We start from the raw sequence: 13,289 nt of genomic DNA on the forward strand, positions 1-13,289 counted from the left end.
TTTCATCCACTGCACCGAGGAGACGGCTTATCACAGGGAGAACAGATAACCTGGAGTTGATGGAAACACGGCAGAATCATCAGCGAGTGAATGGACTCTGATAACGATCGTGCTGATCAGGACAAGCAGAACTGGAGCCTTCAGTGACTGCTGAGATAAGGCGCTGAGATAGAAGAAGAAATATCACCCACGGACACACATCGAGATAACGTGGACATAACTAATTCACCAGGAGCATTCCTTTTGTGCACAGTTCTGTGACAATAATGCACACGGAATGAAGGATTGTTAATACTCAAGGAAGACAGGTGGACAATGTAGGTAGGCATGTGTGTGTACGGTGTGCAGTGGTAGAGTTGCTGCCTAACAGTGTCAGAGACCCGGGTTCCATCCTGCTGTCTGCAGAGTTTGTACATTCTCCCTGTTTCCGCGCTGTATCTCCAGACTAAACTAAACTGAAGGGTTCATCTGTGTCATCTCCTTCAGTCACGGGCGACTGCAAGAACCGTGCTGGCTGCCAATTCCGCTTTCTCGAGCATTTGCCACCTTGTTAGTGACTGTGTCTTCAGTTGCGAGCCCCCGAACCCCTTTGTTTCTCCTCTTTTTACCACACTCTCATCACTGCTTGGATGTTTTGAGCCTCTCTTCACAAGTTGATGATCCATCACATATTGCAATTCCATTCACTCCACATGATATCCAGGGATTGCTGTGTGTGCTGATCACTGCACAGGCTAAGGGACCTGAGAGCATTCCTGCGATGGTACTGACGACTTTACTCTGAGAAGTGGTTGCGTTACTGAACCGAGCTGTTCCAGCACAGCTACGGTAGTATCCTTCGCCAGACAATGTGAAATAATACCAGGCACATACTCCTTATTAAAAGCGGACAGACCCTGTCTAAATGATCACTGTTCTAACTGTCCATTCGTGTTCATCAGCGAAGTAGTGGGGTTTGATCTTATGTTTCTTATATGTTTCTTCCCGGCTGTTATCAGGTAACTGTACCATCCTGTCAACAACTAGAGAGCGATCCTGAGCTACCTCCTACCTCATTGGAGATCGTCAGGCTATCTTTAATCGGTCTTCATCTTGGACTGGGCGGACTTTATCTTGCACTGGGCGGCACTATGGTGCAGCGATAGAGTTGCTGCCTTACAGCACCAGATACCCGGATTTGATCCTGTCCACGGGGGCTGTCTGTAAGGAGTCTGTACGCTCTCCCCGTGACCACATGGGTTTTCTCCGAGTGTTCCGGTTTCCGATTAGAGTCATAGAGTGATACAGTGTGGAAACTCTCTGTCTCTCATGGACTATCAGTATACAGACCCAGTGGAGACGGGTTATCGGAAAAGAAGAGATAGAGTCGTAGAGTCAAGGAGTGATACAGTGTGGAAACAGGCCCTTTGGCCCCACACCGGCCAACAATGTCCCAGCTACCCTAGTCCCACTTGCCTGCGCTTGGTCCATATCCCTCCAAACCTGTCCTATCCATGTACCTGTCCAACTGTTTCTTAAACGTTGGAATAGTCCCAGCCTCAACTACCTCCTCTGGCAGCTTGTTCCATACACCCACCACCCTTTGTGTGAAGAAGTTACCACTCAGATTCCTATTAAATCTTTTCCCCTTCACCTTGAACCTATGTCCACTGGTCCTTGATTCCCCTACTCTAGGCAAGAGACTCTGTGCATCTACCCGATCTATTCCTCTCATGATTTTCTACACCTCTGTAAGATCACCCTTCATTCTCCTGCGCTCCAAGGAATAGAGACCCAGTCTACTCAACCTCTCCCTGTAGCTCACACCCTCTAGTCCTGGCAACATCCTCGTAAATCTTCCCTGAACCCTTTCAAGCTTGACAATATCTTTCCTATAACATGGTGCCCTGAACTGAACAGAATATTCTAAATGCGGTTTCACCAACATCTTATACAACTGCAACATGACCTCCCAACTTTTATACTCAACACTGACTGGTGAAGGCCAATGTGCCAAAAGCCTTTTTGACCACCTTACCTACCTGCGACTTGACCTTCAAGGAACCATGCACCTGTACTCCTAGATTGCTCTGCTCAACAACACTCCCCAGAGGCCTACCATTTACTGTGTGGGTCCTGCCCTTGTGAGACGTCCCAAAATGCAACACCTCACATTTCTCCGTATTAAATTCCATCAACCATTCCTTAGTCCACCTGGCCAATCGACCAAGATCCTGCTGCAGTCTTTCACAACTAATTTTTGTATTATTTTCCCATTTGTGTATTTATTTTGTATGAGAAGGAATGCGGTGGTTTAAACGTTAGATCTCCACCATTTTCTCAAGGACAATTAGGAATGAGCAAGAGACGCTGCCCTTGGTGATATGCAAGTCCCAACATTGATAAATAAGATTATGCAGGAGCTTTGATAACAAAGATGCTATTCAAGGACATGTTGTTGTCTAACTATTTTTCATGTGCATGGCAGTTTTCCTAATGTCCACCTAGGGAAATCTATCTCTAAAATCTGTTTACACTTTCCCCAGAGTTTTCAGAGTAAGTCTTTATACAGCAAAGAGTTCCCACGAACAGCTGGATAAAACCATAATCCCTGCAGAGAAATCAAAACACTGCACTTGCTAGAAAGCTGAAAGAAAGGCAGGAATATTCAGTAGACCAGTTGCATTTTTTTTAGACGTGCATTGCGGAAAACAGCCGGCTGAATCGGAGCCGACCAGCCGTACACGAGTTCCACCCTAGGGGCAATGTACCGAAGCCAACTCCCCTACAAACTTGCACGTCTTTGGAACATGGGAGGAAACCAGAGCACCCGGAGAAAACCCACGCTGTCACAGGGAGATCGTACAAACTCCTTGCAGACAGCGCCCATAGTCAAGATGGAACCCGGGTGTCTGGTGCTGGGGTATGGGGAGAAGGCAGGAATGGGGTACTGATTGACAATGATCAGCCATGATCACATTGAATGGCGGTGCTGGCTCAAAGGGCCGAATGGCCTCCTCCTGCACCTATTGTCTATTGTCCATCCTCCCTGTGACAGCGTGGCTTTTTCCCAGGTGCTCCTGTTTCCATCCACACTCCAAAGACGTGCAGGTTTGTAGTTTAATTGGCTTCTGCAATAGTGTTTGATATTTTCGTCCTGGGGTTCTGATTGTCTACCGTTTCTACCCTATTTAGTTTAGTGTGGAGATGGAGAACGTACAGACAGGCAGCCGCAGTCAGGATTGCATGCGGGTCTCTGGCGCTGTAAGGCAGTGATTCTCCCGCTGCGCCACCGTGCTGCGCCACCGTGCCGCCCCGCCTTGAGCTGCTGGGTGTTTGAAGCATTCTCTGTTTTTAACTCAGTTTTCCAGCACCTGCAGTTTTTTAATGACGGCGCTGCTTTCTCTTGCAGAAGCCGAAGAGGAAGGACTGGCATCCTCCAGATGGATTCATCCTCGGTCTCTGGACCCTCATCCTCCTGGTCTTCTTCAAGAGCTATGGTTTGAAGCACCTCAAGCATGTCTTCTGAGAGGCATCGCTGAGCTGTCAACGAGAGACACATTCCCTGATGCACTGATGCTGTCAATTATTTCTCATTGATTCTTGTGGAGTTTTTATTTGGTTTAGAAAGATCGCGGCATGAAAACAGGTCCTTCAGTCGCTACGAGACCAGACCGACCCGTCGTTCGGCCGTTCACACGCCTTCCACGTTTTCCCCATTTTTCACATCCACTCCCAACACCCTCGCGGCAATTCGCAGGGGCAATAAACCTCCAAGCCCCGCACGTCTTTGGGGTGCGGGGGGGAATCCGGAGCACCCGGAGAAAACCCACGCGGTCGCAGGGAGAGCGTGCAAACTCCGCGCCGACAGCACCCGAGGTGGGGACCCTAGCGCTGTGAGGCAGCGGCTCTACCAGCTGCACCACCGGGCCGTCCTCATCCCGGTTTGTTTGCTGTTCATGGGTGTTTATGAAAGATTATGGGAACGGCGGCACGGTGGCGCAGCGGCAGAGTTGCTGCCTTACAGCGAATGCAGCGCCGGGGACCCGGGTTCCATCCTGACTACGGGTGCCGTCTGTACGGAGTTTGTACGTTCTCCCTGTGACCTGCGTGGGTTTTCTCCGAGACCTTCGATTTCCTCCCACACTCCAAAGACGTGCAGGTTTGTAGGTTAATTGGCTCGGTAGATGTAAAAAAACCTGTCCCTAGTGGGTGTAGGGTAGAGTTCATCTGCAGGGATCGCTGGTCGGCGCGGACACAGTGGGCCAAAAGGGCCTGTTTCCGCGCTGTATCTCTCAATCTCTAAACTAAACTGAACTAAACTAAAATAAGGCACTTGCTCGGCACATTTAACGTTAGGGCAAAGGCAAAGATGGCATGTGGATAGGTTGAGAGTTCCTGCTCAAAGCAGAGGACACAGCCAACGGGTCTCCCATACGTCAGGGGGCGAAGATAGACAACAGACAATAGGTGCAGGAGGAGGCCATTCGGCCCTTCGAGCCAGCACCGCCATTCAATGTGATCATGGCTGATCATTCTCAATCAGTACCCCGTTCCTGCCTTCTCCCCATACCCCATACCTTTGGCACAGACATTGTTGGCTGAAAGGTCTGATCCTGTGTGGTCCCATGGTACGGTGAAAGATTGTCATGCAAGGATTTGAACAAGAACTGAGTTATAGCAGGCACGTGAGGTACAGATTCATCTTGGACCAAGCTTGTTAATGGCTTCTAAGGAGAATTGGGAGAAAAAAATCAATTGCTATTACGTTGGCATTTGAACCATTGGCAGTAGTGTTTGGACAAATGCAAGCCCGTAACACGCGTGACAATAAATCCGTGTAAAAAAATCATTTGTGTTGCTCAGTGGAGTGCAGAGAATTATTTTTTTCCCCCTTGGATGTGAAATATGCTATTTACTTAGAAATAAAACTGATGTACCATATCTTGTCGATATTAAACGCAGTTGCAGCACCGAAAACTGTTGCTGGATTAAATTATCTAACAACCAGTGTCTTAATTACCCGTCATATTTGCACAAATGATTTATTTGTTTCGTGTTGTAATATTGGAAATGGTTATTTTACGCAGCCAGCTGGATTGTAGCTGTGCCACAGAGATTCACAGCATCTACCCATCGCAATTCTGTGTTCAATTGAGTGCTTTAGTCCGACCGTGCTAAAGGCATCACCCGTTAAATATTACATTTATAGATCTCTTCAACATTTGAGAATCTAAAACCGTTTTTTATAAAAATGTTGAAATAAAGAGGAAATGCTACAAGTGCGCAGCAGACTGTGGAAAGGGGGAAACAATGAATATATTGTAAGAAAGGCAATAGGGACAAACCAGGGGGGTTATAGGCTGGTGAGCCTGACATCAGTGGGAGGGAAATAGGTTTCGTTTAGTTTAAAATACAGCGCGGAAACTGGCCCTTCGGCCCACCGCGATCCCCGCCCCCTTACGCTATCCCACACGCACTAGGGACAATTTACAATTATACCTAAGCCAATTAACCTACAAGCCTTTGGAATGTGGGTGGAAACCAGAGATCCCGGAGAAAACCCACGTGGGGAGAACGTACAAACTCCGTACAGACAGCGCCCGTGGTCGGGATCGAACCCAGGTCCCTGGCGCTGTGAAGCAGCAACTCTACCGCTGCGCCACCATGGAGCAGATAGTTGGAAAGAAATGGCAACTCTAGTTTAATCCGGAAAAGTGTGAGGTAATGCATTTTGAGATGTCAAATACAAGAGAGAATAATTTGGTAGATGGCAGCACCCTGAAGTGCACAAAGGTATAGTGACATTTGAGTTACCATTACAGCCATACAGTACATAGGTATCTTGGGGGTCCATAGCTCCCTGAAAGTGACAATGCAACTGGATAGAGGGGTTATAGAAGGCACACAAAATGCAGGGTCTCGACCCGAAACATCACCCATTCCTTCTCTCCACAGATGCTGCCTGTCCCGCTAAGTTACTCCAACATCTACACACACACAAACCACATGTCTTGATCAGGCACGACTTCTCCTGAATGCTTTGTGTTTGGTTATTGTATTGTATATTGAGCACCCGGCCTACAAACCTGCTAGGCTGCCGCTGCAAGTAAGAATTTCATTGTTCCCTTTCGGTACCGATGACAATGAAACACTCTTGACTCTTGGAACTGATGTGTAAAGTAGAAGGGAATACAGGTCAATAATCAATAGGTGCAGGAGGAGGCCATTCGGCCCCTCGAGCCAGCACCGCCATTCAATGTGATCATTCTCAATCAGTACCCCGTTCCTGCCTTCTCCCCATACCCCCTGACTCCGCTATCCTTAAGAGCTCTATCTAGCTCTCTCTTGAATGCGTTCAGAGAATTGGCCTCCACTGCCTTCTGAGGCAGAGAATTCCACAGATTTACAACTCTCTGACTGAAAAAGTTTTTCCTCATCTCCGTTCTAAATGGCCTACCCCTTATTCTTAAACTGTGACCCCTTGTTCTAGACTCCCCCAACATTGGGAACATGTTTCCTGCTTCTAACGTGTCCAACCCCTTAATAATCTTATACGTTTCGATAAGCTCCCCTCTCATCCTTCTAAATTCCAGTGTATACAAGCCTAGTCGCTCCAGTCTTTCAACATATGACAGTCCCGCCATTCCGGGAATTAACCTAGTAAACCTACGCTGCATGCCCTCAATAGCAAGAATATCCTTCCTCAAATTTGGAGACCAAAACTGCACACAGTACTCCAGATGTGGTCTCACTGGGGCCCTGTACAACTGCAGAAGGACCTCTTTGCTCCTATACTCAACTCCTCTTGTTATGAAGGCCAACATTCCATTGGCTTTCTTCACTGCCTGCTGTACCTGCATGCTTCCTTTCAGTGACTGGTGCACTAGGACACCCTCATGGAGTTCCCTCGTGCCTGGTATCCTCCTCCTGCATGGTTGGGGTCACAAACAAGGAAGGTGCTGTCTCCTCTTCAACCCTGTGGCGGCGCAGCGGTAAGAGTGTCAGGTTCGATCCTGAGGATCCTGAGTACGGTCGCTGTCTGCACGGAGTCTGTACGTTCTCCCTGTGACCACATGGGCTTTCCATGGTTTCCTCCCACATTCCAATGGTGTGCAAGCTTGTAGAGGGATCAGTGGTGAGACATCTATTATTTGAAATATATATTGATTTCAAGATCAATTTATTGTCACATGTACCAATTAAGGTACAGTGAAATTTGAGTTACCATACAGCCACACTAGGTAAACAGCAACAAGAGACACAGCCACATAAAATAAAATTTAACATAAACACCCACTACACCCACTCCACATTCCTCACTGTGATGGAACGTAATAAAGTTCAATCAGCTTCCTCTTTGTTCACCCGCGGTCGGGGCTGTTGAACCGTCCGCAGTCACCGTTGCCGACTGTCCGAGGCCCTCGCGTCGGGATGATCGAAACTCCGGCATCGGGACGGTTGAAACTCTCTCCGCGGCGCGGAGCTCCCGAGTCGGCCTCTTGTTACCAGAGACCGCGGGCTTCATGGTGTTAGTGTCCGCAGGCCCCGCGGTTGGAGCTCTCCGCAGTCGATCCTCGGCAAAGGATCGCAGCTCCGCGATGTTAAAGTCCGCGCCGCGCCCGCGGCATGAAGCTCCGAGCCGGTCTCCAGGAAAGGCCGCCAACTCCTCCATTTGGTAGTCCGATTAATAGATTTGCCGACGACATGAATATTGGTGGAGTTGTGGACAGTGAGGGAGACCGTAGGGTATAGATCAGCTGGAAGTTTGGACAAAGAAGTGGCGTATAGAGTGTAGAAAGGAACTGCAGATGCTGCTTTATACAAGATAGTCACAAAGTGCTGGAGTAACTCAGCGGGTCAGGCAGCATCTCTGGAGAAAGGATGGGCCCTGACCCGAAATGTCACTCTTTTGTCTCCAAAGATGCTGCCTGACCCCCTGAGTTGCTCCAGCACTTTGTGTGACAATCTTCAATGTCAAATAGACTTTAATCCAAACAAGTGTGAGATGGTGTATTTGGGGATATCGAATACAAGAGAGAATTGGCTTCTGAAAGTTACCCGTAGGGTGTAGGATAGAAGTGGTGTACGGGGTGATCGCTGGTCGGCACGGACTCGCTGAGTCAAAGGGCTGTTTCCACGATGTACCTCTAAACTAAACTAAACTAAACTAAACTAAACTTAAACTAAACCAGACTTAAACTAAACTAAATTAAACTAAACTAAACTTAAACTAAACTTAACTAAATTAAACTAAACTTAAACTAAAATAAATTTAAACTAATCTAAACTAAACTTAAACTAAACTAAACTAACTTTATGGTGTCACGGTGGCACAGCAGTCGAGTTGCTGCCTTACAGTGCAAGAGACCCAGGTTCAATTCTGACTACGGGTGCTTGTCTATAAGCAGTTTGTACGTTCTCCCCGTGACCAAGTGGGTTTTCTCTGAGACCTTCTGTTTCCTTCCACACTCCAAAGACGTACAGATTTGTAGGTTAATTGACTTGGTACAAGTGTAAAATTGTCCCTAGTGTGTGCAGGGTAGTGTTCATGTGGGGATCGCTGGTCGGCGCGGACTGGGTGGGCCGGGACGCATGTTTCTGTGCTGTATTTCTAAACTAAACTAAACTAAACAACAGCATTGGAGAGTCCGTCTAGATGTTGTACTTGGGTTGCAGGAGCTGGACTTGAACCCATGGCCTTTTGTCTCGGGAACAAAGCAGTCACTGCTGGAGAGAATAGAGTGAAAGGTTTGCCAAAGGGGTGTGTTTTCAGGGGAGTTTAATCAGTAATGGAGCACAGCAAGATGGGGAGGATTATGGATGATCATGGATGGTCAGTGACTGACGGATCAGTGGTGGGGTGATGGGAGAGTCACGTAGGTGGCTCAATACTGAAATGCAAGTTGTGCACTGCTACTTCTTTGAAAGATTGACTTTCGATTTTCAAAAGAAATTGCTTTGTTGTGGATTTCTATCGGCTGATCATAAGGTGATCCACTAAATCCAGTTGTTTTAAGATTGATATTATTTCTTCTTGTCCAGTATTTTCTACGGTCAAGTTGTTACCTCAAGCTGGGATGTGCACAGGAGTGGAAGTGCCCAAGTACCCGATGCATTCTTTTTTTTTAAAGAGAGACAGCGCGGAAACAGGCCCTTCGGCCCACTGAGTCCGCGCCGATCTCCACTTGCACTGGCACTATCCTACACACACGAGAGACAATTGACAATTTACAGATGCCAATTAATTAACCTACAAACCCAGTCTTTGAAGTGTGGGAGGAAACCGGTGCACCCGGAGAAAACCCACGCAGGTCACGGAGAAACTCCGTACAGACATCACCCGTGGTCAGGATGGAACCCGGGTCTCTGGCGCTGTAAGGCAGCAACTCTACCGCTGCGCCACCGATTCCTTGCCGGGGCACCCTCGTTTCCCACTGTTTGCAGTAAGTGCGACTTAATAGGCAGAAACAAAGGAGTGGGAATGCTGGTTAATACACAAGAGGGCACAAAGTGCTGGAGTTTGCTCAGTAGGTCAGGCAGCAATCCTGGAGAGCACGGATAGGTGACGTTTTGGGTCGAGACCCTTTGGACTTTAGAGATACGGCGTGGAAACAGGGCCTTCGCCCCACTGAGTCCGCGCCGACCAGCGATCACCCTGTACACCAGCATTATTTGACACACCAGGGACAATTTACAATTGTTTTTACCAAAGCCAATTAACCCACAAACCTGTATGTCTTTGGAGCGTGGGAGGAAACCGGAGCACCCAGTAAACCCCTGAGAAAACCCTTCACCAGACTGATTGTGGTGGGGTGGGGGGTGGGGGGAAGAAAGCAGGGAATGGGGAATGCAGGACAAAGTAACAGGTGGCAAGTAACAGGTGGACACAGGCAAGGGAGTTTTTGGATAGGCAGATGGAACAAAGGCCAGAGATAAGAGAGGAAGGGGCGAGACAGGTTTGGAGAGTAGCGGATTGTGAAGCCAGAGGTAAGAAAGTAGCAGGAAATGGGGGAAGGCTGCGGTGGGTGGTGGTGGTGGGCGGGGGGGGGGGGCTATCATCATCATATATATACAGCCGGAAACAGGCCTTTTCGGCCCTCCAAGTCCGTGCCGCCCAGCGATCCCCGTACATTAACACTATCCTACACCCACTAGGGACAATTTTTTTTTACATTTACCCAGCCAATTAACCTACATACCTGTACGTCTTTGGAGTGTGGGAGGAAACCGAAGATCTCGGAGAAAACCCACGCAGGTCACGGGGAGAACGTACAAACTCCTTACAGTGCAGCACCCGTAGTCAGGATCGAACCTGAGTCTCCGGCGCTGCATTCGCTGTAAAGCAGCAACTCTACCGCTGCGCTACCGTGCCGCCCTGGGGGTCCAGGTCCAGGTCGAGCACATGGGAGGGAAGAGGGAGGGGGGAAAGATGGGGGGAGGGGGGATAGGAGAGGAAGGGGGTGTGTTATAGACAATAGATGAGATGTGCAGGTGGAGGCCATTTGGCCCTTCGAGCCAGCGCCGCCATTCACTGTGATCATGGCTGATCATCCACAATCAGTACCCCGTTCCTGCCTTCTCCCCATATCCCTTGACTCCGCTATCCTTAAGAGCTCTATCTAACTCTCTCTTGAAAGCATCCAGAGAATTGGCCTCCACTGCTCTTTGAGGCAGAGAATTCCACAGATTCACAACTCTCTGACTGAAAAAGTTTTTCCTCATCTCAGTTCTAAATGGCCTCCCCCTTATTCTTAAACTGTGGCCCCTGGTTCTGGACTCCCCCAACATTGGGAACATGTTTCCTGCCTGAGTGAGAGGTTACTTAAAATTGGAGAATTCGCTGTGCAGTGGGCCCTGTGTTCTTCACCATGCGTAGATGTGTAGTTAGTGATTGATGATTCAGGGGTTGGGCTCAGGGCATGGTTTGACCTGTTCCCTCTGTAATCTTCCTGTTAACCCGGCGCATTATGGATCAGCGATAGCTGCGCATTCTTATAAGATGTTAATTGTCAGCTGGGATGTAAATGCTTAATTGGGGTCAGTGCGTTCAGCTTCCACATCGATGCACACGGATCACTGCCACTCTGGCAGCCAGCGGTTATCCCTGGCCATTTCAAGCACAGCAGTAGCATTTCAATAGACAATAGACAACAGGTGCAGGAGGAGGCCATTCGGCCCTTCGAGCCAGCAGCACCATTCAATGTGATTTCCACGCAGCATTGGGTGGCACGGTGGTAGAGCTGCTGCCTCACCGCGCCAGAGGCCCCGGTTCCATCCTGACTACGGGTGCTGTCTTTACAGAATTTGTATGTTCTCCTCATAGGTTTTCTCCGCTCTGGTTTCCCCCCTACACTCCAAAGACGTGCAGGTTTGTGGGTTAGTTGGCTTCGGTACAAAGTGTAAATTGTCCCTAGTGTGTAGGATAGATCTAGTGCGCGGTGATTGCTGGTCGGCATGGACCCGGTGGACTCTAGGACCTCTTCCCACGCTGTATCTTTAAACTAAACCAAACTAAACTAAACTATACTGAACTAAATTATGCTGCTGGCCTTGCCGAGGCAGCGTGAGGTATAAATGGAGTCAACAGCAGGGAAGTTGGTTTGTGTGACTGCATAATCAAGGACGAGTCGCACCCTGGCCACTCCCAAAAGGTACAGAAGTGTGAAAACACACACCTCCAGATTCAGGGACAGTTTTTTCCCCAGCTGTTATCAGGCAACTGAACCATCCTACCACAACCAGAGAGCAGTGCTGAACTACTATCTACCTCTGTGGTGACCCTTGGACTATCCTTGGACTATCGGACTTTGCTGGCTTTACCTTGCACTGAACGTTATTCCCTTATCGTGTTTCTGTACGGTGTAAATGGCTCAAATGTAATCGTATATTGTCTTTCGGCCGACTGGATAGCAGCACGTAACAAAAGCTTTTCACTGTACCTCGGTACACATGACAATAAATTAAACTAAACTGAACTAAACAATCAAGCTGTCCACAGTGCAAAGATAAAGGGTAAAGGAGTACAACATTTAACAGGAATAGCTTTTTCACACAAAGGGTGGTGGGTGTATGCAACGAGCTGCCAGAGGAGGTAGTTGAGGCTGGGACTATCCCAACGTTTAAGAAACAGTCAGACAGGTACATGGATAGGACAGGTTTGGAGGGATACGGGCCAAGCGCGGGCAGGTGGGACTAGTGTAGCTGGGACATGATGGCCGGTGTGGGCTAGTTGGGCCGATGGGCCTGTTTCCACGCTGCACCGCCCCGTGACTTTGACTCTCTAACATTTAGTGCAAAGATAAACCATTGGAGACAGCTTGAAGCCAAGGCGTGCAGAGCGTTAGAATTAAGCAATCCAATAAAGGCAGATCTGCTCGGTGCATTTATAAGTGCAGTGCAATATGAACATTAATTTGGTTATTGTGACAGTTGTTTCTCGGTGTGATTTATTCTCTCTCCTTGCCTATACTCTGCCCGCTGAGCTGATTAGCGAGGAGACTTCTAAGTGCACAGAAGGCGTATTTACCTCTGCCGGAACCCCAGTCACACAAGAGACTTATACAGTCCGACTGTTTCCTCCTGCATATCTTGATTGGTTTTCAAGTGAGGCAGCGATATCTGAAACTCTCACACCACTGCTGTGGATAAGCATTGATTAAGGGCGGCACGGTGGCGCAGCGGTAGAGTTGTTGCCTTACAGCACTTGCAGCGCCGGAGACCCGGGTTCAATCCTGAGAGTAGGGAGGCGGTCTGTACGGAGTTTGTACGTTCTCCCCGTGACCCACGTGGGTTTTCTCCGAGATCTTCGGTTTCCTCCCACACTCCAAAGACGTACAGGTTTGTAGGTTAATTGGCTTGGGTTTGTATACTTAGCATCAGAGTAAATTGTCCCTAGTGTGTGTAGGCTTGTGTTAACGTGCAGGGTCTCTAACTGGTCGGTGCGGACTCGGTGGGCCGAAGGGCCTGTTTCCGCGCTGTGTCTCTAAACTAAACTAAAGTGTGTTGGTGTTTACCTCCCCTCACTGAACTCGTTTTTAGTCTCGTATGGAGATACAGCATGGACACAGGCCCTTCGGCCCACACGGGTCCATACTGACCATCACACTGGAGTCCAGGTGCCATAGAGTCGTGCTGTTACCCCAATTTGCGTTTGGCCTCACTCGTACGATGGAGGTGTTCAGCGAAACGATCGCCTACGTTTGGTCTCCCCGATATATGAGAGTGCACACCTTGAACAGTGGGTACAGTAGATGAGGTTGGAGGAGGGAGGTGCAAGTGAACCTCTGCCTCACCTGAAAGTTCCCCTC

At 48.7% G+C, this 13,289-nt stretch overlaps 1 protein-coding gene across 3 annotated transcripts in view; it reads left to right on the forward strand.

Annotated features, from left to right (window-relative positions):
* The window catches only part of pigk (phosphatidylinositol glycan anchor biosynthesis, class K), a 128,731-nt gene that overhangs the window by 106,638 nt on the left and 8,804 nt on the right, over positions 1-13,289 (forward strand). For 2 of the 3 annotated variants that reach the window (XM_078408166.1, XM_078408169.1), the window contains one exon: positions 3,392-4,978. The exons of the other annotated variant lie outside the window; for it this stretch is intronic. In XM_078408166.1, the coding sequence (XP_078264292.1) occupies positions 3,392-3,508 (117 nt within the window). In that variant the 3' untranslated portion in view covers positions 3,509-4,978. Of the gene's footprint in view, positions 1-3,391; positions 4,979-13,289 lie in introns of those variants that run through there. 3 annotated transcript variants of the gene reach the window in all.

Source organism: Rhinoraja longicauda, chromosome 11, assembly GCF_053455715.1.
Source record: "Rhinoraja longicauda isolate Sanriku21f chromosome 11, sRhiLon1.1, whole genome shotgun sequence".
In the NCBI taxonomy this organism is placed as follows: Eukaryota; Metazoa; Chordata; class Chondrichthyes; order Rajiformes; family Arhynchobatidae; genus Rhinoraja; species Rhinoraja longicauda.